This window comes from Zootoca vivipara, chromosome 7 (assembly GCF_965207765.1).
Source record: "Zootoca vivipara chromosome 7, rZooViv2.hap1.1, whole genome shotgun sequence".
Lineage (NCBI taxonomy): Eukaryota > Metazoa > Chordata > Lepidosauria > Squamata > Lacertidae > Zootoca > Zootoca vivipara.
The window spans coordinates 94,393,968-94,414,538 of NC_142590.1; the positions used below are offsets into that span (position 1 = coordinate 94,393,968).

The following is a 20,571-nucleotide window of genomic DNA, read 5'->3' on the forward strand; positions in this document are numbered from 1 at the left end:
AGCCTCTGCTTAAAAGCCTCCAAGGAAGGAGAGTCTACAATCTTCTGAAGTCATCCATTCCCCTGTCCAACCGCTCCTACTGTCCGAAAGTTCTTCCTAAGGTGTAGCCAGAATCTCCTCTCTTGTGAAACCTGCAGGATGCTCCCCTTGCCATCAATCCTGCAACCAACAAGCCCTCCATCCCCAACACGAGCCTTTGGTTTCTCCAAAGGCAAGTCCTTCCAGTTGAACCAGTTTCCCCAGAGACCACCAGGCCATCCCATTTACACAATGCTATACATTCACAGCAGACCAGTAACCTCTCCTTTGTCTCCCCAGTAACTTGATGGCTGAGACCAAGGTTCATATCATTTTTATTCGGTGAGCCTATTCAATACAAGGTTTCATGCCACTGCAGAGTCTTCTGCTCCCAAGGAAGTTAGAGAGAAGTCAGCTGTGATGCCTGTTCCAGGTGAGGAGTCTCACGGAGGGGCTCATCCACGCTGGAGTCCAAGTTACCCTAGGACAGAGGAGAAAGCTTCAGAAAAGCCTGGCAGCAGGATCAGACCAGTGAGCCATCTAGCCTAGCCTAGCATGCTGTTCTCAAAGCAGTCAAATGTCCCCACGAACCTAGAAATCTGGATAGGCTGCCTCTAGAGGCCCCATAAGAGCATAAGCGGAGCCCTGCAGCTCGTAGATCAGGCCAGTGGCCCACCTGGTCCAGCCTCCTCTCCTCACAGTGACCAAACCAGATGCCCATTATGGGAGGGGAGCCCAGGAGCAGGACCTGAGCACAAGAGCAGCTCTCTCTCTGCTTGTGGTCTCCAGTAACTGGTATCTAGAGACAGGCTGTCTCCAGCAGTGGAAACAGAGCATCGCCCTTGTGACTAGTAGCCCTTGATAGCTTGAATTTGTCTAAACCTCTTCCAAAGCCATCCAACTCTTGGTGGCCATCACTACTTCTGGGAATGAATGCCATAGTTCAACTAGGCAGCTCACTCATCCCAGGTGCCTGTTGGTTACTAACTAGCCATGCAAACTAACAACACAAAATAATTGTGCTGTATTGTGGGGGCGGATTATGCCCAAGCGATTGTGGACACAGACACGAGCTTTATCAGCGCTCTAATTAGCCGGGCTTCCCAGGCCACCTGGTGCTCATCGTTACCATTAGCTCATCTCCCCAGCTTTCATTTTTAAAAAATTAAATAAAACAACAAGCCGCTAGCCCTTGCGGAACCCAAGAGAGGGAGCAAAGTGTGCAGCTGTTTTACCATCTAACCCAGGGGTCCCCAAACTAAGACCCGGGGGCCGGATGCGGCCCAATCGCCTTCTCAATCTGGCCCACGGACGGTCCGGGAATCAGCATGTTTTTCCATGAGTAGAATGTGTCCTTTTATTTAAAATGCATCTCTGGGTTATTTGTTGGGCATAGGAATTCATTCATATTTTTTTCCAAAATATAGTTCAGCCCCTCACAAGGTCTGAGGGACAGTGGACTAGCCCCCTGCTGAAAAAGTTTGCTGACCCCTGATCCATCCTCCTTACCCAACGAGGGGAATTGCCTCTCCCTTCTAACACGTCAAGCTCCTGGCCTAAAACCCTTCCCACCACAGCTCTGCTGGAGGTCCTGCTCTGAGTGATGGGCTTGGCACCCACTGGCTTCTCTTACCAAAAACGGTTCTCATGCAAGCATGGCCACAGCCATTGCTGCAACACTTCTGCCCGGGTGGGCAAATTCCATCGCTGGGACAGCGTTCGTCGCATGTCCCAAGCCCAATGGGCCGGGGACACCGTCCAGGGCTTACTGGAAGAGAAAAAAAAGTGACTCTCCTGCTGGGATACTCTACAGGGGATTTGATTTCCAGCTGGGAGAACAGTGCAGGCAGGACCTGGAGGAATGCTTCTAAGGATAGGGCAGTGGGGCCTAAGGGAAGGATGGGTGGCCTGGTGAGCTCTAAGGGTTAATGGGGTGTAAGGGGACAGGTAATGGTGAGGTGTCATGGTGCAAGGTGTAAGGTGTAAGGTTGGGTGAAATATCAGGGGAGGGCAGTTGGATAAGAGGATGGGGGTTGGGTGGGGGTAGGTGGGTAAGTGAACAGGGGTACAACCCCTAGACCATCATCAATGGGGGGGAATGAAAATTTGGACTTTGGAAGATTAAAATATAAAGGGATGGAAAGCTGTATGCATGATCGAGCTAACAAATGTGGTAAAGAGAGTAGACAACGGATAATCTTTGTGGAGAAACGGAATGTCTCTATAATTTATTGTAGTAATATGATAAAATTGTAGAGCTGGGGGGACTCCAAAGGTCATCTAATTCAAAAGTGAGCAATGCAGGAACCACAACTCAAGAAGATTGAGTGGTATGGGGGTGGGGACAGAAATGCAAGCCTCGCCTGCATTTTGTTCAGGTGGCTCTCTTCTGTTCCCCAGTGGGCTGGATTTTATCCAGATTCTAACAATGCCCACTGGGACCTGTTTTCTCCTGTAACCCTGGCTCTCATTTAAAACAGGAGCGAGGGGCCTCCAGGTAGCTCAGCCTCCCCATTTTTCCTGCGAGGCCACCTTGGCCAGGTTGCGCCCACCTACCCTGCGCCCTTGGTGTCAGATCTAAATCAAGGTGCAGGGCAGGTGCAGGCAGACCTTTCCCAGCCGGTTGCCATGGACGTGCTGCACAGTTGACATGAGAACCCAATCTGCCTGATGTCACTATGACAGTCGGATGATTGAGCAGGCAGCTTGTTCCAGCCACACGTCACCGTTGGCCCTTGGGATCATGGCGAGAGAAAGATCTGGCCCACGTGGCCGAAAGGTTCTGTGACCTTTCTTGGAAAAGGAACTTTCTAGTCCATGGAGAACTTGTGATAGGAGGCCAAATGCACAGCTGCTATACCAACCAATCATTTTGTGAGAAAGAAACCTCCCGCCTTCCATCGCCCATGGCCAATGGGAGGAGTCCCTGCTCCCTTCCAACACACCAAGCTCCTGGGTCTAAGTTCCTTCCCGCTACTGCTCTACTGGAGGTCCCTGTCTGTGCGATGGGCTTGGCACCTGCTGGCTTCTCTCACCTTCAATGACTCTTTTGCAAGCAAATCCACAGCCAGTACTACAACACTTCTCCCCAGGGCCGCAAAACTCATCACTCTCACAGGAGATTGCACATGTGCCAGGGCCATGAATCCGAGGACACCGTCCAGGGCGCACTGCAAGAGAGAATGGTGACTCCCACACCACAATGCTGTGGAAGCTTTCTTTTCCACAAGCAATGAAGCCTGTGAGCGGAGAGTCCACCCCTGGAATAAAGATCTCAGGCCAGAACAAACACAAGCCTCTGTGAGAATCCAGGGCAGCCCCACACAGCCCCCCATCCCAAGACCTAATGGGGGATCTGTATCTGCTGGAGGGCTGAGGCTGTGAGCCTTTCCACCTTCTGCTCAACCAGCTCATATGGGAAGATAAATCCATCTATCACAAAGACACCAACACAGTCCTCAGTGGCCAGCCTAAGATATGTGCTGGCACCCCTAAAATGTCACACAGCTCTTACCATCAAAAATTTCTCCCTAAAGTTGAGTCGGAATCTCCTTTCTTGCCATTTGAATCAATTGCTTCAGGTCCCCACCTCTGGAGCAGCAGAAAACAAGCTTGGCTCCATCTTCTATGAGACAGCCCTTCAGATATCTGAAGATGGCTATTTTGTCAACTGCCGGGCTTCTCTTCTCCAAGCTAAACATACCCAGGGGCTGGAAACCAAGCCTTGTGAGAAACAGTTGAGGGAGCTGGGTATGCTTAGCCTGGAGAAGAGAAGACTGAGCGGTGACATGTGGACCATCGTCAAATATCTGGAGGGCTGTCACATGGAAGTTGAAGCAAGCTGGTTTGCTGCTCCTCCAGATACAAATGACAAGAAAGGAGATTCTCACTCAACATTAGGAAGAGCTTTCTGGTGGTAAGAGTTATTCAACAATGGAACAGACTTCCCCAGAAAGTGGTGGACTCTACGAAGGGTGGAGACAGGTTGGAGCAGGTTCAGAAGAAGGCTGTGCAGATGGTCAAGACTGCCAGAGGAGGAGGAAGCCTGGCTGGCCTGGGATTCTGCCCTTACCTCTTTGTCCAGCTGCAGATGGTAGCTCAACACAGATGGTGAGGAGGCCCATGAGGAAGAAGAGGAGGAAGAGCCTGGCTTTCATGATGCTGTTCCTGCTGCAACTGGCAGAAGAGTCTGGATGCTGCGGCTGATCTGGGCCAAGATTTAAACCCTTGGTCAGAGAGAGAGAGAGAGAGAGAGGTGTGCCCAACCCTTGATTGGGCAAGAGGGAACTTCAGCAACAAAGGTGACAGTTGGCTTTCAACACTGCAATGGCATAACACAAAGAGTTACACTTGTACAACAGGGCTGCCTCCCCCCATGTGTGCACCCCACACCCTCCCCAAATTTGCCCACAGATGTGCAGGATGCAATTCTCAGAGGAGGAGCATGTGAGCATCTCCTCCTGCAAGGATAGTGTTATGTACTGAGCTGAATCCTAGAACAATAGGATTCAGAATCAGCGGGAGCTACCCAATCCAACTCCAGGTGGAAGTGAATCCGCAACCTGATTGGCCTGCTGGAGCAGCCAATCAGGCGGCTGGCAGAAGTGAATCTGCTACCTGATTGGCCTGTAGGAGCAGCCAATCAGGCTGCAGGCAGAAGTCAATCCACAATATAATTGGCCCACAGGTGTAGCCCTGAAGTAGCCAATCACGCAAGGCCCATTGTGTAAATAATGTATATAAGCAGATGGTTTTGGGAAAAGAGCCATTCTTCTTCTCCTCTTCTCCTTGATGACTATGAGCTGAATAAAGAGCATGAAATTCACTCTCGACTCCGAGTACATTTCACTGGCGACGAAGGTGGGATCCTGCTGAGCTGACCGCCACCACGCACTGCACCGCAGCACCGCCACCTGCTGCACCGCTGCATCGCACCGTGCATCCAGGCTTCAGCTCCAGGACCCAAGGAACCCAGAATGGCAACCGACAGCAGCTTCTCGCCATTCAAACCAGCATCAGGAGACTGGGAAGGGTACGCCGCCCGTTTCAACTTCCTCCTGCAAGCGAAAGAAGTCACCAACGATGCCATGAAGAGGGCGACATTCTTCAGCGTCTGTGGAGAGGAGACGTTTGAAATCGCCCGGGCTCTCCTTGCACCTAGAGATGTCGCTACCGTCTCTTACAAAACAATAATGGAACGGCTGAAGGAGCACTTCTCACCACAGCCCTCGGTGGTAGCTTGCCGAAATGCCTTCTACGCAAAGCGGCAAGCCCCGGGGGAAACCATAACTGGGTTTGTGACCTCCCTCCGCCAAGCCGCCCGGCTATGCAACTTCTCAGAGTTGGAGAACATGCTTCGTGACCGCCTCGTCGGTGGCCTGAGGGACGAGATGTTGCAACGACGCCTCTACGCAAAAAAAGACCTCACGTTCCAGATTGCTCTGGAGGAAGCCCTGGCAACCGAAGCCGCCGAGAGGTCAACGCAAGAGGCACGACCGGCCCCGCCATCCCAACCGAGGGTCTACCACGAAGACCTCACCGACGAATCCGAATCTGACAGGGAGGAAGTACACCGAGTACAGCGGCGCACTCAAGCAGCACACACACCACAGCAGCCTCGACGAGAAGGAGGGAACTGTGCAAGCTGCGGGGAGAACCACGAGAGGAGGACCTGTCGATTCCGCAACGCAGAGTGCAGGCAGTGCCGAAAATTGGGACACATCGCCCGGGTGTGTCGGGCTCGACTCACCCGTCGACAAGCATCAGATGACCGACCCAGGAGCCCCAGGTCACACGGCACCATGCACCAAGGCAACTCGACGGAGATCACGGACTACCAGGTATTCCAGTTACCCCATCCCAGCACAGAGAAAATTTATATAGAGGTACAGATAGAGGGAGCCCCATGCCGCATGGAGCTGGACACGGGTTCAACTCTATCCATAATCTCGGCCCGAACATTAAGGGAACTGTGCCCCAATGGGGGTCCCAAACTAAGGCCGGCCCCATTCACCCTCCGGGACTTCCAGAAACGTAAGGTCCCTACAATGGGGGTGGGGACCTTCAGGGTGCAATATCGAGGGCGAAAGCAACAATTGGACTTGCTGGTAGTTAAGGGCCCCTACGTTAGCTTACTGGGACTGGCATGGTTTGGACCTCTGGGGCTAGCCGTTACTGGGGTGAACCGCACTAGCTTACAAGTGGACGTGGACGCCATATGCAAAGAGTTTCCAGGGGTTTTCGATGGGGCATTGGGACGATATACAGGACCCCCCATTGCCCTACAGCTAGACCCCGCTGTACGACCCATCAGGCACAAGGCCCGCCGGGTCCCGTTCGCCCTGAAACCCCGCATAGACGAGGAATTGGACCGGCTCGTGGAGCAAGGAGTGCTGGAGCCGGTGCCCAACGCCCCCTGGGAAACTCCAATTGTCACACCCGTCAAGCCTAACGGTTCGGTCCGCATCTGTGCAGACTACAAATGCACCATAAACAAGGCTCTCACGGCCCATGCATACCCAGTGCCAGTGGTCAGCCATGTCCTCGCCACCCTGGCTGGGTCAAAAATCTTTGGCAAACTGGACTTGGCCCAAGCGTATCAACAGTTGCCTGTGGACGAAGCCACAGCAGAGGCTCAGACGATTGTGACGCACAGAGGGGCATTCAGAGTAAAGCGGCTGCAATTTGGCGTTAGCGTGGCACCAGGCATATTCCAGAATCTAATGGACTCTCTCCTTAAAGGGATTCCTGGCGTCACCCCCTTCTTCGATGATGTACTGATCGCCGGGCCCACACCAGAAGAATTTGAGGACCGCCTCCGCTCCGTCCTGCACCGTTTCCAGACGGCGGGCCTCAAGGTGAAGCGGGAAAAGTGTTTACTGGGAGTGCCGCAGGTGGACTTTCTGGGATTTAAGGTAGACGCAGAAGGGGTCCATCCAACCGGTGACAAGGTACGGGCCATTTGTGAGGCCCCAGCGCCCAAGAGCAAGCCCGAACTTCAGTCATTCTTGGGACTATTGAACTTTTACCATGCCTTCCTTCCCCATAAGGCAGCGGTAGCGGAGCCCCTACACAGACTCCTAGATAAAAGGGCCCCTTGGGTGTGGGGCCAGCGACAAAGGGCCGCATTCCAGGCAGTCAAGGACTTGCTCGTCTCGAACTCGGTCTTGGCACACTTCGACGAGAGGCTGCCAGTGGTGCTGGCATGCGACGCCTCTCCCTATGGCATCGGCGCTGTCCTGGGACACCAACTCCCGGATGGAAGAGAGGTGCCGGTGGCATACTTCTCCCAGACGCTTGCTGCAGCCGAACGAAACTACTCACAGATTGACAAGGAGGGTCTGGCAATCGTGAAGGGCGTAAAAAAATTCCATGATTTCTTGTACGGGCGGCCCTTTACCATAGTGACTGACCACAAGCCGTTGCTTGGCCTGTTTGCCCCCGAGAAGCAGACCCCCCAAGTATTGTCTCCACGTGTCCTCAGGTGGTCAATTTTCCTTGCCGGCTACCAGTATGCACTAATCCACCGCCCTGGGAAGGCGATGGGCCACGCAGACGCCCTCAGCAGGCTACCACTACCAGAAACAGGACCTGACCCAGCGCCTGCGCAAGAGGTTATGACCCTGGAGCTGCTTCCCGACCGACCCATTCAGGCACAAGAAGTTGCGCACCATTCCACAAAAGATAGGGTCATCTCCCGGGTCCTGGACTGGGTGTGGCGAGGATGGCCCAGCAGCAGCCCCGGGCCAGAATTCGCTGGCTACACAAACCGCAAACATGAACTGTCGGCCCACAAGGGGTGCCTGTTATGGGGAAGCAGGGTTGTTGTTCCCCAGCCCCTCCGCAAAAGGGTCCTCACAGCCCTACACGAGACACACCCAGGGGTAGTGAGGATGAAGGCCCTTGCCAGGAGTTATGTGTGGTGGCCGGGGATTGACAGAGAGATAGAGGCCTGGGTCCAACACTGCCAGACCTGCCAAGAATCCCGCCCGGATCCCCCAAGGGCCCCAGTCCAGCCCTGGGAGTCCGCCCGACATCCATGGTCACGCTTGCACGTGGACTTCGCTGGCCCCTTCCAGGGAAAAACATTCTTCATAGTGGTGGATTCCTACACCAAATGGCTGGAGGTCGCACTGGTATCGTCCACTTCTACGGCGGCAGCCATCCGGGTACTACGTAAGCTTTTTGCAACCCACGGGCTCCCTGACACCCTCGTCTCGGACAATGGAACCGCATTCACGTCAGAGGAGTTCCAGACCTTCACAGCGCAGAACGCCATCCGCCACATCCGCTCAGCACCATTCCACCCTGCCACCAATGGCCAAGCGGAGCGCATGGTGCGGACCACCAAGGACAGCCTCCGCCGCATGACACAAGGGGACTGGGAATACCGCCTTGCCGCATTTCTTCTAGCACAGCACAGCACCCCAAGCACAACGACGGGCCGGAGCCCAGCTGAACTACTAATGGGCCGGCGCCTTGCAACTAGACTGGACCGACTTCACCCCGACAGAGCTCAGGATGAGGTAGTGGTGGGGAAAGGCAGGAACCCCCGGACATTTGTGGCCCAGGACGCAGTGTACGCAAAGAATTTTGGGGCAGGCCCAGCATGGGTACCCGCCACAGTCACCAAGGTGACCGGTCCCATGTCGTACGAGGTACTAACGGAAGGGGGGCAATGTTGGCGCCGCCACTGCGACCAGCTACGGCGACGATTCCCAGGAGGAACCCGGGAGGAGAGCGGGACAGAGGGGTCCCAAGGGGACAGCAGGGCAGTGAGGCTTGTAGAGCGAGAGGGGTGGACAGGGGAAGCAGAAGCAGTAGGCACAGAGGGGCGCCCCGAGGCTGGAAGGACACCGGAACCAGAGCCACAACCTAGTGGTTCAGTGGCGCCAGACCAGACAGCCCCGGCACAGCCAGCAGCCTCGGAACACGAGCCAGAACCAGAACCCCTGACCAAGGAACACCCCAGGCCACAACGCACACGGAGGCGGCCAGCAGACCTTGGGGACTACGAATGCAACTTCCCGGGCAGGACTGGAACTTAGAGGGGAGGGGTGTTATGTACTGAGCTGAATCCTAGAACAATAGGATTCAGAATCAGCGGGAGCTACCCAATCCAACTCCAGGTGGAAGTGAATCCGCAACCTGATTGGCCTGCTGGAGCAGCCAATCAGGCGGCTGGCAGAAGTGAATCTGCTACCTGATTGGCCTGTAGGAGCAGCCAATCAGGCTGCAGGCAGAAGTCAATCCACAATATAATTGGCCCACAGGTGTAGCCCTGAAGTAGCCAATCACGCAAGGCCCATTGTGTAAATAATGTATATAAGCAGATGGTTTTGGGAAAAGAGCCATTCTTCTTCTCCTCTTCTCCTTGATGACTATGAGCTGAATAAAGAGCATGAAATTCACTCTCGACTCCGAGTACATTTCAGATAGTTTTTCCTAAAACCGATGTTAAGGTAATAAACCTGCAAGGGTAATCGAGTCACCTCTCCTTCAGTGCACAAAAAGGTCGCTTGCTTAGCAGAGACTCGTGTCAGTGTTTTGAAAAAATATAGCAAAGGTTCTGACCTCCTTTGCCTAGTCCTTGGACCCAAGTTGGAACAAAGAGTCCTTGAGGAAAAAACCAAACTTTGCAGAATAATTCCTCCAACCACGACCAACACCAAGCTACCAACCGACCCAACAAACTAACTTTGACCACTCTATATATACAGGTACAATTAGGTGAGAAGTTGCATGAGTCATTGTAGGCCACTGACTCATGCTGACTTAGTTCTTTTAGCATTAAAGAAACAGCGGCCAATTTTTAGCCGTGACAACTCGATCCCTTTACAGGTGAGTGGCCTCCAAAGTGGGTTGCAACATGTTTCTTTTAAATGCCTAACAGGGGTGGGGGAAAGAGGGGAAACTGCAAAACAAGCCCAGCCCCCTAGATGGCGTTTGTCACCCAGGCAGGTGCTGCCACCCAACCCCTGCCTCTCCCCGACCTTCAGAGGACCAGGAGTCATACATGAATTCATGGTGGTTGATCAGGAACTAGACCTTGGGGTCACAATGGCTCGCTTGATGAAGATATTGACCCAATGTGCAGCAGCGGTTGTAGGACCAGAGTAATATGCACCTTTTGGACTGACCTACTGGGAGCCTGAAGGGCCCTGCCTTGCCTCTTTCCTGACAGAGAAAACAAAGAAATAAACATTACATAAAGTTAAAGGGACCAGTGACCATTAGGTCCAGTCACGGACGACTCTGGGGTTGTGACGCTCATCTCGTGTTCTTGGCCGAGGGAGCTGGCGTACAGCTTCTGGGTCATGTGGCCAGGATGACTAAGCCGCTTCTGGCGAACCAGAGCAGCGCACGGAAACGCCGTTTACCTTCCCGCTGGTACCTATTTATCTACTTGCACTTTGACGTGCTTTTGAACTGCTAGGTGGGCAGGAACTGGGACCGAACAACGGGAGCTCACCCTGTTGTGGGGATTCGAACCGCCGACCTTCTGATCGGCAAGTCCTAGGACCTAGGCCCTGTGGTTTAACCCACTACGCCACCCGTGTCCCTTTAAACATTACATACCTATATACGTATATCACCTCATCCACTTTCAATTGTGAATCCCCCCCTTTTATTTTATTTTTCTTTCCTTTTGGTGGTCTTTCACCTCGCACTACAACTTGTATCACCACTGGAATTTTTTAAAATCATTATTACTACTACTTTTTCCCCTTTAAAAAATCTACTTATTTATTTAGTTACTTTTATTTATCTTTTTTCTTCTTTGTTTTTTAAATACAACATCCAACCGTCACAGATACAGAGCAAGTATTTGCAAATACATCCATGCCAAAAGTAACCGAAGAGAATTTACAACTCCTTAAGGCACTTGTATAAGAAGAGCAAGCAAAAGATACCATCGCCAACCTTTAAAAAGGATGGATTTATGGCTCCATGTTTTAATCTCTGCAGCAACAACACCACAATATACCACAGGGATAAATAATTGCCACTGAAATGCCTTCTGGCTACATGGTCAGAGGTCAGCATAACCGTCATTCTAAGCCCAAATAAAAACCCATCTATAATGCATTCTTACAAATTTCATAATTTGAATTAAAATTGAACTATTAGTCCAATACAATTTTACTTTTGTGGCCAGAGTTCTTGCCTTCCTACCATTTTCATGCAAGCTTCAATCAAGGACTCCAACTTCTTTAGGTATCACCCGTAGCTATGGCCAAATGGTTGGATACTTTCTCCTACACCACCCAGGATAGAGAACAGATTTTTGGTTCTTTACCGTCTCTTATCAGTGACCCGATAATGATTGGAACAGTCTGTTAAATACCATGAAAAGAAATACAAGATACAACTTACACGCTACCAAGTACAGAGAGTACCTAGGGGTTTACGTATCCCAAAAACACCTACTTTGTTTCAACAAGATGAAGAAGTTAAACATAAGTGGATATCTATTCTAAACTGCTGCTCCTTCGACTTGATGACATTAATTACGGAATATGCCGTTAAGGAAACCAATTGCTTGGAACAAGAAGTGAGTAAAATTACCGACAACCTGCACAATAAATTTAACTCTGGAAGCTTTAATTTACAATTCAGCAAAATGGAAGCTGAATTGAAAATCTATGAGGAAAAAATTAAATCCGAAAAGATAAGAAAATTTGAATGGGATCGCAAGGACTATGAACAAGATTGTGTATACCAATGGACTAACACTTATATATATATATATTATTTAAAACAAGAAAAACAAAAGAAAAAACAATTTCACAACTTCGCATTTACAGACATTAATACTCACCCTACTTACACTTAACTTATTCATACATACCTACACGACTAACTCATACATACCTACTTGATTCCCACCACCAAACACACGACTCTTCACCTAGACACACAAATATATCCACACTAATCTTAAAAAAGACTTTCATCTTCATTTTTTCTTCGCCAGATTCTATACTGACTTCCAATTAAACTTGCTGGTTTTTAAGTTATTTCCTTTATATTTTGCACAGTGGTATATGTATTGTTTGTTTTTATTCCAATTGATATCTAATAATTTATTTTACAAGGTACAGTCTTGTACCTGGGACCTGGGATACAATATTTTAATAGAACAATGGGAAAAACTCTGGCAAAAGGATATAAAATTCACCTTATGCTATACATTAAGAGAAAAAATCCTTAAGATGATGTATAGATGGCACCAAACGCCGGACAAACTGGCTAAAATCTATAAAAACAGGTCGCACATGTGCTGGAGGTGTGGGAAAGAAAAAGGTACATATATGCACATGTGGTGGAGCTGCATAGAGGTGGGGGTGTTTTGGAACAACATATATGAAGAACTAAAAATATATATTAAAATGTACATTTCCTAAAAGGCCAGAGATAATCCTTTTGAGTATAATGCCAAAAGAAATGGAGAAAACCAAAGTAGCATTACTTATGTATGGAAAAACTGCGGGCAGAATATTAATAGCGAGAAATAGGAAGAACAGGGTAGCACCAAATACCACAGACTGGCAAGCCTTAATGATAGAATACATACAACTGGCAAAAACAACTGGTAGAATAAGAGGTCAAACGAAACAAAAAGTAAACAAGGAATTGGAAATTTTTGAAGAGTATTTAAAGAAGAATAAAGTAAAAGAAACCCCGTTGGCAGAAATAGACAATGGACGAACACTTCTAAAGAGCCGTTGCATCGTCCTATACCTACATATAAACTATCTTCTACAATTCCATGATTCTGTGCTTCTATAAGGGCTGCTTTCTGATTCCTGTTGCTGGAGGGTGACCAATGGGCTACTAACCACAACATCTATGCTCTGCTTCCACAGTTGGGGGCAGCAATGTTTTGGAATACCAGGGGCTGGAAAACACAGCAGGGGAGAGTATTGCTCTTCTGCCCAGATGCTAGTTGGCCACTTTGAGAAGAGGATGCTGGACTGGGTGGCCATTGGCTAGATCCGGCGGGTGCGTGCCTCTTATGTTCTTTTTTATTGATTGTCACAGGGAAATTATCTGGACCAGGAGCCAGCTGCTCCCACACACTCAAATCCGCTTGGCTTCTGTCCCAGCCCAACCCAGGAGAGGCGGGGGAGAGGGAGGAGGGAGGGAGGGAGGAGTACATATGGCTGCCAATCGGAGCCTTGAGCACCATTCAGAGCACCCTCCCAGCATGAGGTCCACCAGGTTCTCCTTCTTCTCTGCGATGGGTCCCTCGCTCATCCTCTGGGCTCTGCTGCAATCCATGCTATGTAAGTTTGGGGGTTGCTTGGCGGGGCAAAGAATCAGGAAGGCATGGAGTCGGGGAGTCAGTTTAGGGTATTTATGCCCTGCCTTCTTCACGGATGGGAGTCTAAGTAGACACCCCTGCCCTGAGCAGCTGCTGTGCACCTGGCTTCAGCCAGTGGACCTCAAGGCTCCAGTGAAAACCAAACCAGCCCCTGCATATCTCAGCCCATCCCTGAGCTTGAGGAAGGTGGAGGGTGCTGCAGTTGGTGGCGGCAGAGGCCTCTGAAGGACAATGTCTGATGGGCTGCAGCCTCCTGGAAGAGAGAAGCCAACTCCTGCACCCTCTTACTTCCAGAGGATCCTGCGCCCAAGTGTCTTGCCATGCCATGTCTTGTGGGGGAAAGGGAAGGTTCAGGAAGCCAAGCAATGATTCACACAGCCTTTGAAAGGGGGTGGCTAGGTGTTGAAATCCAACGCAGCTCCCAAATTAGAAGAAGCCAAGGCCCAGCCCACATTCAGGCATAGTAGACAATGTCAAACTCTTTGGAGCAAAAGACAAAGGAGTCACGGATGCCCAGATCCTGCACTTTCATCAGCAGAATCATGATGCTTTGAAAGGATTAGGGGGAGCGTGGGGCTTCCATACTCCAGCAAAATATACTGGGAGACTGTTGTGCATCCGCCACCCTCTTCAGCTCAGGGGGAGGGGGGCAGTGCAGAAAAGAGGGGAATCCTTTTGAATTTTTAAAACAACGTGTTTTCTTGGTTTGCTCTGGGCTCAGTAGACTGCAGGCAAAATCCTTGCTCGTCTAATGGTGCCATGGGGCTGCCCTCCAGGTAGGCAGAGGGACATCAAATTTCCTAGCAGAGAGGAGGAGGAGATCCAGTGTGCTTAAACATGAAGCTTTAAGAGAAGCTTTTTCTACTGGGCTTCTACAGTGGTACCTCGGTTTATGAACACAATTGGTTCCGGAAGTCTGTTCATAAACTGAAGCGTTCATAAACTGAAGCGAACTTTTCCATTGAAAGTAATGGAAAGTGGATTAATCCGTTCCAGAGTACTTAAACTGAAGCGTTCATAAACTGAAGCGAACTTTTCCATTGAAAGTAATGGAAAGTGGATTAATCCGTTCCAGACGGGTCCGCGGAGTACTTAAACTGAAGCGTTCATAAACTGAAGCATGGGTGTAATTGGTTCCGGAAGTCTGTTCATAAACTGAAGTGTTCATAAACCGAAGCGAACTTTCCCATTGAAAGTAATGGAAAATGAATTAATCCGTTCCAGATGGGTCCACGGTGTTCATAAACCGAAAATTCATAAACCGAGGTGTTCATAAACCGAGGTTCCACTGTACTGGCTTCTAGAATAATACAGTGGTACCTTGGTTCCCGAGCGGCTTAGTTGTCGAACAAATCGACTCCCAAACACCACAAACCCAGAAGTAAGTGTTCCGTTTTTCGGAAGCTGAACATCTAAAGCGGCTTCTGCGGCTTCCAATTGAGTGCAGGAACCTCCAGCAGCCAATCGGAAGCTGTGCCTTGGTTTTCGAACAACATGGAACAAACTCCCAGAACAGATTAAGTTCGAGAACCAAGGTACCATCTGTCTTCTCTGCCCCTTCTCTAGCCACATGACCCCAAAAAAACTGTCCACGGACAAACGTCGGCCAGTAAAGCGAGATGAGCGCCGCAACCCCAGAGTCAACCTGAGGTAACTGAAGAAGTGTGCATGCACACAAAAGCTCATACCAATGACAAACTTAGTTGGTCTCTAAGCTGCTACTGGAAGGCAGACCAACACAGCTACCTACCTGTAACTATAATTTTATTTGTATGACACCTTTCCACAGTTCAAACTATGCTCAAGGCAGCTTACAACATGAAAAAACTACATTAACAGCAACACAGCAAAATTAGCCATAAACAATAAATGAAACATCAAAAAAATGCACACCCACATGCAATACAATTCCCACATAAAGAAGCATCTCTGCAGGGGCAGAAGGGGGTGGGAGGCAAGACTAGTTGTGAGGATGGAGAGGACAGCCCTAACCCTTGGTCTGAAGTCTTCCCTGCAGTCAAAGGAACCGCAGAGCTCTTGCAGCGGGAAAAACGCAAGATTGACCTGCCCACTGATGACAACTCCGATGAGGACTTCGATCTGGACTTGGATCCGCTAGTACTTCTTCTATTTGACAGGTGAAGCTAGACGGAGGGGCAGCACCCCTTCCCATCTGGAGTGGAATTAATTTGCCAGCTGAACAGCTGAAACAAAGTTTAGATCTCTCTCTCTCTCTCTCTCTCTCTCTCTCTCTCTCTCTCTCTCTCTCTCTCTCTCACACACACACACACACACACACACACACACACATTCTCTGCCAAAAGCTTTGATAGGCACCTTAAAGTGAAGATTCCTCCCCCCCCCCGGCCCATTTCACCATCATCTCTTCTCAGTGCCAGCACTCCCATCAGGGGCTTACCCAGGATCAAAACTAGGGGGGGCAAGCCATGGTCGTTCAGGGGCGGAGCCAAGGCACAGGAGGGGAGGGGCCACAAAGTGGGGACGTGGGCGGGGCTACGGAGCCCAGGTGAAACTGACTTCAGGAAGAAGTTTCATCCTGGGCGCCGCCCTGGGGGAGAGCGCATGTTTGCGGTCAGGGGCGTCGCAATAGGGGGCGGGGGGCCGGGCTCCACTTTGTGGGGGGCAGTGCAGCGCCCCCTCACCACCTCCACCGACGGCTGCCCTGCCCGAGGAGGAGGAGGAGGAGGAGGGAGGGAGGGAGAGAGGGAGGGCTGGCCGAGCAGCCAAGCAGCTGCGCACTCGAGTTGCCTCCGCTTCCCACAGACCCGGCAGGGGTGCGAGCTGAGGTCCGCCCTCCATCCCTCCCCGGGGGCAAGGCCTGGCTCTGCGGCTTAGAGCCCCTCTGCCTTCTCCACCTCCTGCTGCGAAGCCCCCTCCCCTTTCCGCAGCTCCTGCTGCAGCCCAAGCAGAAGCGGTGGGGACATCTGCTGCGCGTGCCGAGGGCGCGCCGAACCGGGGGCTGCTGAGGTGCTGCACCGCCGTGGGCTATTGTTGCAGCCGCCAGGAGCAGCCCGTGTGCAGCCCTCGGAGTCGGGGCCAGCGGGGTTGGGCACGCCATTGGGCCGCGGCCCGCAGGAGCAGTAAGTGGTGTCGTTGGGGCTGGGCTGGGCTGGGCTGGTTAGGGACGCGGCTCCTGCGCTGCCCTCACGCTGGAGCTCGAGGAGGGGAGGGAGAAACGGTCCCTTCCTCCCAGCAGCGTCGCTAGCCTTTATGCGTGCGGCGGACACCCCGCCCCCCGGCGGGGTGCCTGCTGATTTGCCGCCCCGGGCAGCCAGAAGCCTAGCGACACCGCTGCGCCATGCTGAGCCGCTTCAGGCTCTTCTTGCGGGACCCCGATGCGTCTCCAGCTCAGCTGCAGCCACCGTGAAGCAGGATGATTTTTAAAAAAAAATTGCTTCTGGTGGGCAGCTGCCCCCCCTGCCCCATGCTGGGTACGCCCATGACTCCCATTCAGAGAGTGATCTACAGTTCCCTGCCAACTTCCTCTTCTGCAGTTACCTGGAGGCAAATTCTGTCCCTTCTCCTCTTTCACCTGGATTTCTGCTGCTGGTGGTGGAGGTATCATTTGCAGCTGAATTTCATAGAATCTTAGAGTTGGAAGCGGCCCCAAGGGTCATCTAGTCCACCCCCCTGCAATGCAGGAAACTCATCTTAAAGCACCCTAAAGTTCTTCCTAACGTTTAGTTGGTCAGAATCTCCTTTCTTGTAACTTGAAGCCTTTGGTTCGAGTCCCACCCTCCAGAGCAGAAGAAAACAAGCTTGTTCCCTCTTCCATGTGACAGCCCTTGGGATATTTGAAGATAGCTATCATATCTCTTCTCAGACTCCTTTTTACCACGCTAAAAGTAGCTCCTTCAACCGTTCCTCATAAGGCTTGGTTTCCAGACTCTTCTTCACCCTTTTAAGTAAAGACAGAGGCAAAGCAGCTGTTGAATAGTTCCTGGGGCTGCCATACGCCTGGGGTTTCCCAGACATATCCTGGAATCGGCCCTGGAAAATGGCATTGGGGTGGGGGATTTTCGGCAATCGGCGAAATGTTTGGGAAAACCTGGGGGGGGGGCAATGGGGGTGTGACGTGCTGAAAATGTCAAAAAAGCTTTAGAACTCTCTCATTATTATTTTTTGGAGCTTTTCCCAAAAAACACCCTTTGGTCCAAAAGAAAAGCAACCACCTCAACAACAAAAGAGAGAGAGAAGAAATCAACAACTCTCTCTGTCCAGAAATATGGCCACCCTCGTAGTTCCTCCTCAGAGAACCCAAGAGCATTTCTCCTCCATGCTCCCCACACAGAAGACCCTCTTGCTTCAGACAGAGCCAAAGGGACCTTTTTAAAAACCATTCCCAATTCTGAGAAGGCACAATTCTAGGAGAAGCAGGTGCAAATTCCCAGCCTTAAATGTGGAGATCAGGGAAGCCACAGCCCCCTGGCCACGGAAACCACGTCCCCACAGCTGCTCCCAGTGGGGTGACCTAGCTCTGATCAGGCTGCGGTGGAAGGTTTAGGTCTGGAAGATCTCAGTGTTTCCCAGCTCATCACTTTCCTCCCCTCAAACAGGAATCATGATGGCGTCCTGGATGCTGAGGAGCTGGAGACATTCAACCAAGCGTTCTCCAGGTACCACCACTGAAGAGATATTGCGGAGGTCATGGCGGATTGCGACCTAGACCTTAATGGTTTGATTGACCTTGAATGGCGAGTGGCTCAGCTCCGCCTGACCTTCTTGGGAGCCAGAGGGGGGAGGGATGTTCGGGCAGCTCTGTGCCCCTTCCGCCAGCCCCTCAAGGCCCACAAGCCTGCCAGGCTCCCTGTCCCACTCGCCATGGGACCACAAGACTGGCAGCCGCCTGACTTCTGGGGGAGGGAAGATGGCAGACTGATCCTCTTTCGTCAGCTGTCCGCCAACTGAGATAGCAAGTGGCGTTTGATGATACCGGTAGCTAGACTCAAGTTTGTGGGAAGAATAGTTTACGGTCCAAAAGGGTTTCTGCGCCTGTCAGCAAAAATCCACATTTTAATGAGAAAAGAAGGAAAGGTGATGTTTAAAGGGCTAGATTCGGAACAAAAAAATTGATTTATGGTTTGTGATAAGAACGATTTAAACGGACAAGGGAATTCTATGTGTTAGGAATTAGTGGATTAATTTCCATCTCTTTTTGAGGAAAGTGCTCTCTAGAAAGCAAGATTAACATTGCAAACTGAAATTTCTTCCATGGGAAAAGGAGTTGTTTACTTTAAATGAAAACAGGGGGCATGAAGAAAAGGGGAACCATGGGGTGGGGTGTCAGTGCTTCCTGGCCCAATCCTGCTTCCATACTGACCCATCTTCCATCTCCCTCTACAGACTTCGGGCTGATACTTATTGACGGTATGGCGTAGAGGGACCCAAAACATTCCTGCTAAGCTGGGGGCCGCTGCCAGCAACCAAACCGGCCCTCTCCTGCCTCTGCTCCAGCTGCCAAGCCTTACCTCACCTCACCTTGAGTTTTGCGGATAATCATCAACCCCAAATCTGTGAAGTTTTATTTTCTTTTAAAAGTAAATAGAAGGCACAAATTGCAGGAAAATAAAAGCAGCAAAACACATAATGGAAGCCCAATTTCGTGATTTGCTGGGAGTTTTGCGTATCTGAATTTGATATGTAAGAAAATAAATCCCTCCAAACAGCATAGAAATGAGTTGAGAAATGATAGCTCTCCTATCTCCTCTCCGTCTCTGAGAGACCTTGCGCTGCCAAACCCAGTTCTGCAAAAGTGGGTCGCGCAGGGTTCACCTAAACCACAGCCCAGATCACTGCAAAGCGGGGCAGAACGGAATCTTCTCCAGAGCCCTGACGGGCCAAGGGCTCAGCCCTCCACTCTGCTGGGCTTTGCTCTGTGAATCAGTCAGTGCCTTTGTAAAGAGTGATGGTGACATAGAAGCCACAGACACCTCACTGATCCTTCTTGGCCCCAAAGGGGCTACTTAGGAGGAAAGGGATTTCGTCTGAGTCAGATGGTGGAGGAGGAGCTGGAAAGGGGATTTCCCCAGAGCCAATCTGCAAGCAGGCGGAGGCTTCTTCCCCAAAGTCAACAGCGGAAGGATTAAGATGCTGGGGGAGGGGGTCCTTCATTGCATATTCCTGCATTGCAGGGGGTTGGACTGGATGACCCACAGGGTCCCTTCCAACTCTACACTTCTCTGATCCTATGACCCTCTTTCACCTCAGTTATGCTGCTAGGCTGGACTGTGAGGAAAGAAGGCATGAGGGAAGGCCTCTGTCGCTGGCCCCTGGGACTTTGCCCAGGCCAGGCCACGGTGGCTGGGTCCCCTTTCAATGGGCAGAGGTTGTAGGACTTGTGTCCCACAAGGGATGGCAGAGCAACAGAGGAATCTAGAGGGGCCTTTCTCTGCTGCCAACGTTGCCTTTGAAACACCTCCCCCTTGCAGCTTCTCTTCCAGATAATCCCACTTCTGGTCTTTAGAGGAGGGGCAAGGCTGGGAGTAGTTAGGTGGGTAGAGAAAACCTCACTGGGTAAATTGATGTCTCCCTGGTGGGTCATGGAATCATAGAACTGTACTGTTGGAAGGGACCACCAGGGTCATCTAGTCCAACCTCCTGCAATGTAGGAATCTTTTGCCCAACATGGGGTTTGAACCCACAACCCTGAGATTAAGAATCTCACGCTCTACTGACTGAGCTATTCCAGGGATCATGAAGTTACTCAAGTGCTTTTAGCAGACAAGTGGTGTCTTCAATGCAGGTCCCTGCTGTCTGGGACAAGGTGTGCTGTTCAAAACAGCCGTGCTGGGTGCCTCCCCCAGCCCTGAAGACTTCAGCGAATGCCACACAACTTGCGTCATGCAAGAGAATGTGAGGTCCATGGTTACAGCCCCAGGACCCTGGGTTCAGATGCTGTTGCTGCTGCTGAGAAATAACCCCTAAGGGCTTGTGGATGACCCACTCTTGGCCTGTGTGGGACTCGCAGGGAGAAGTCGGGGTGCAGGGAGGGGATGGGGCCAGTCACAGGGATGTGCCAGTGTGGGGGGAGGAGATACCTCATGGGTTGGGACAGGAGAGAGGCAGTCACAGGGATTAACCAGGGGGGGAGGGGGCAGAATAGGTCATGGGTCGGGACAGAGTGGGAGGAGTCACAGGGAGGAACCACAGCAACGCGTAGCTGGGTGCAGCTAGTAATATATATCATACCTGCCAAGTCTCCCGCA

At 51.2% G+C, this 20,571-nt stretch overlaps 2 protein-coding genes across 4 annotated transcripts; one reads left to right on the top strand and one right to left on the bottom strand.

Annotated features, from left to right (window-relative positions):
• Window positions 1-336: 336 nt before the first annotated feature.
• LOC118088340 (uncharacterized) lies at window positions 337-16,995 on the bottom strand. Of its 2 annotated transcripts, none has more exons than XM_035121884.3 (5): window positions 16,865-16,995; window positions 4,091-4,225; window positions 3,054-3,188; window positions 1,652-1,786; window positions 337-499 (listed from the first exon to the last, which is right to left on the bottom strand). In XM_035121884.3, the coding sequence occupies exons 1-5, from the start codon at window positions 16,929-16,931 to the stop codon at window positions 495-497; spliced, it is 477 nt and encodes a 158-aa protein (XP_034977775.2). In that variant the 5' UTR covers window positions 16,932-16,995; the 3' UTR covers window positions 337-494. The 2 variants fall into 2 exon arrangements, with proteins under 2 accessions (XP_034977775.2, XP_088529664.1); XM_088673538.1 differs by lacking the exon at window positions 16,865-16,995 and adding an exon at window positions 10,034-10,379.
• On the top strand, window positions 13,166-19,034 carry LOC148685206 (uncharacterized). Of its 2 annotated transcripts, XM_088673534.1 has the most exons (4): window positions 13,166-13,307; window positions 15,351-15,483; window positions 17,923-17,982; window positions 18,710-19,034. In XM_088673534.1, exons 1-4 carry the CDS (start codon window positions 13,181-13,183, stop codon window positions 18,729-18,731), a joined length of 342 nt encoding a protein of 113 aa, XP_088529660.1. In that variant the 5' UTR covers window positions 13,166-13,180; the 3' UTR covers window positions 18,732-19,034. The 2 variants fall into 2 exon arrangements, 1 of the variants encoding a protein (XP_088529660.1); XR_015950893.1 differs by lacking the exons at window positions 13,166-13,307; window positions 15,351-15,483 and adding an exon at window positions 16,258-16,446 and having other exon boundaries at window positions 18,710-18,950.
• The last annotated feature ends 1,537 nt before the right edge of the window (window positions 19,035-20,571 follow it).

Excerpts from the sequence above, each read along its gene's own strand:
- LOC148685206 (XM_088673534.1), top strand. The coding sequence starts at position 13,181 with ATGGCTGCCAATCGGAGCCTTGAGCACCATTCAGAGCACCCTCCCAGC. Across the intron at positions 13,308-15,350 it reads TCTGCTGCAATCCATGCTAT|TCTTCCCTGCAGTCAAAGGA; the intron begins GTAAGTTTGGGG and ends CTTGGTCTGAAG. Across the intron at positions 17,983-18,709 it reads TTCAACCAAGCGTTCTCCAG|ACTTCGGGCTGATACTTATT; the intron begins GTACCACCACTG and ends CTCCCTCTACAG.
- LOC118088340 (XM_035121884.3), bottom strand. The coding sequence starts at position 16,931 with ATGATACCTCCACCACCAGCAGCAGAAATCCAGGTGAAAGAGGAGAAG. Across the intron at positions 4,226-16,864 it reads GGGACAGAATTTGCCTCCAG|ATCAGCCGCAGCATCCAGAC; the intron begins GTAACTGCAGAA and ends ATCTTGGCCCAG. Across the intron at positions 3,189-4,090 it reads ATCTGCAGCTGGACAAAGAG|TGCGCCCTGGACGGTGTCCT; the intron begins GTAAGGGCAGAA and ends TCTCTCTTGCAG.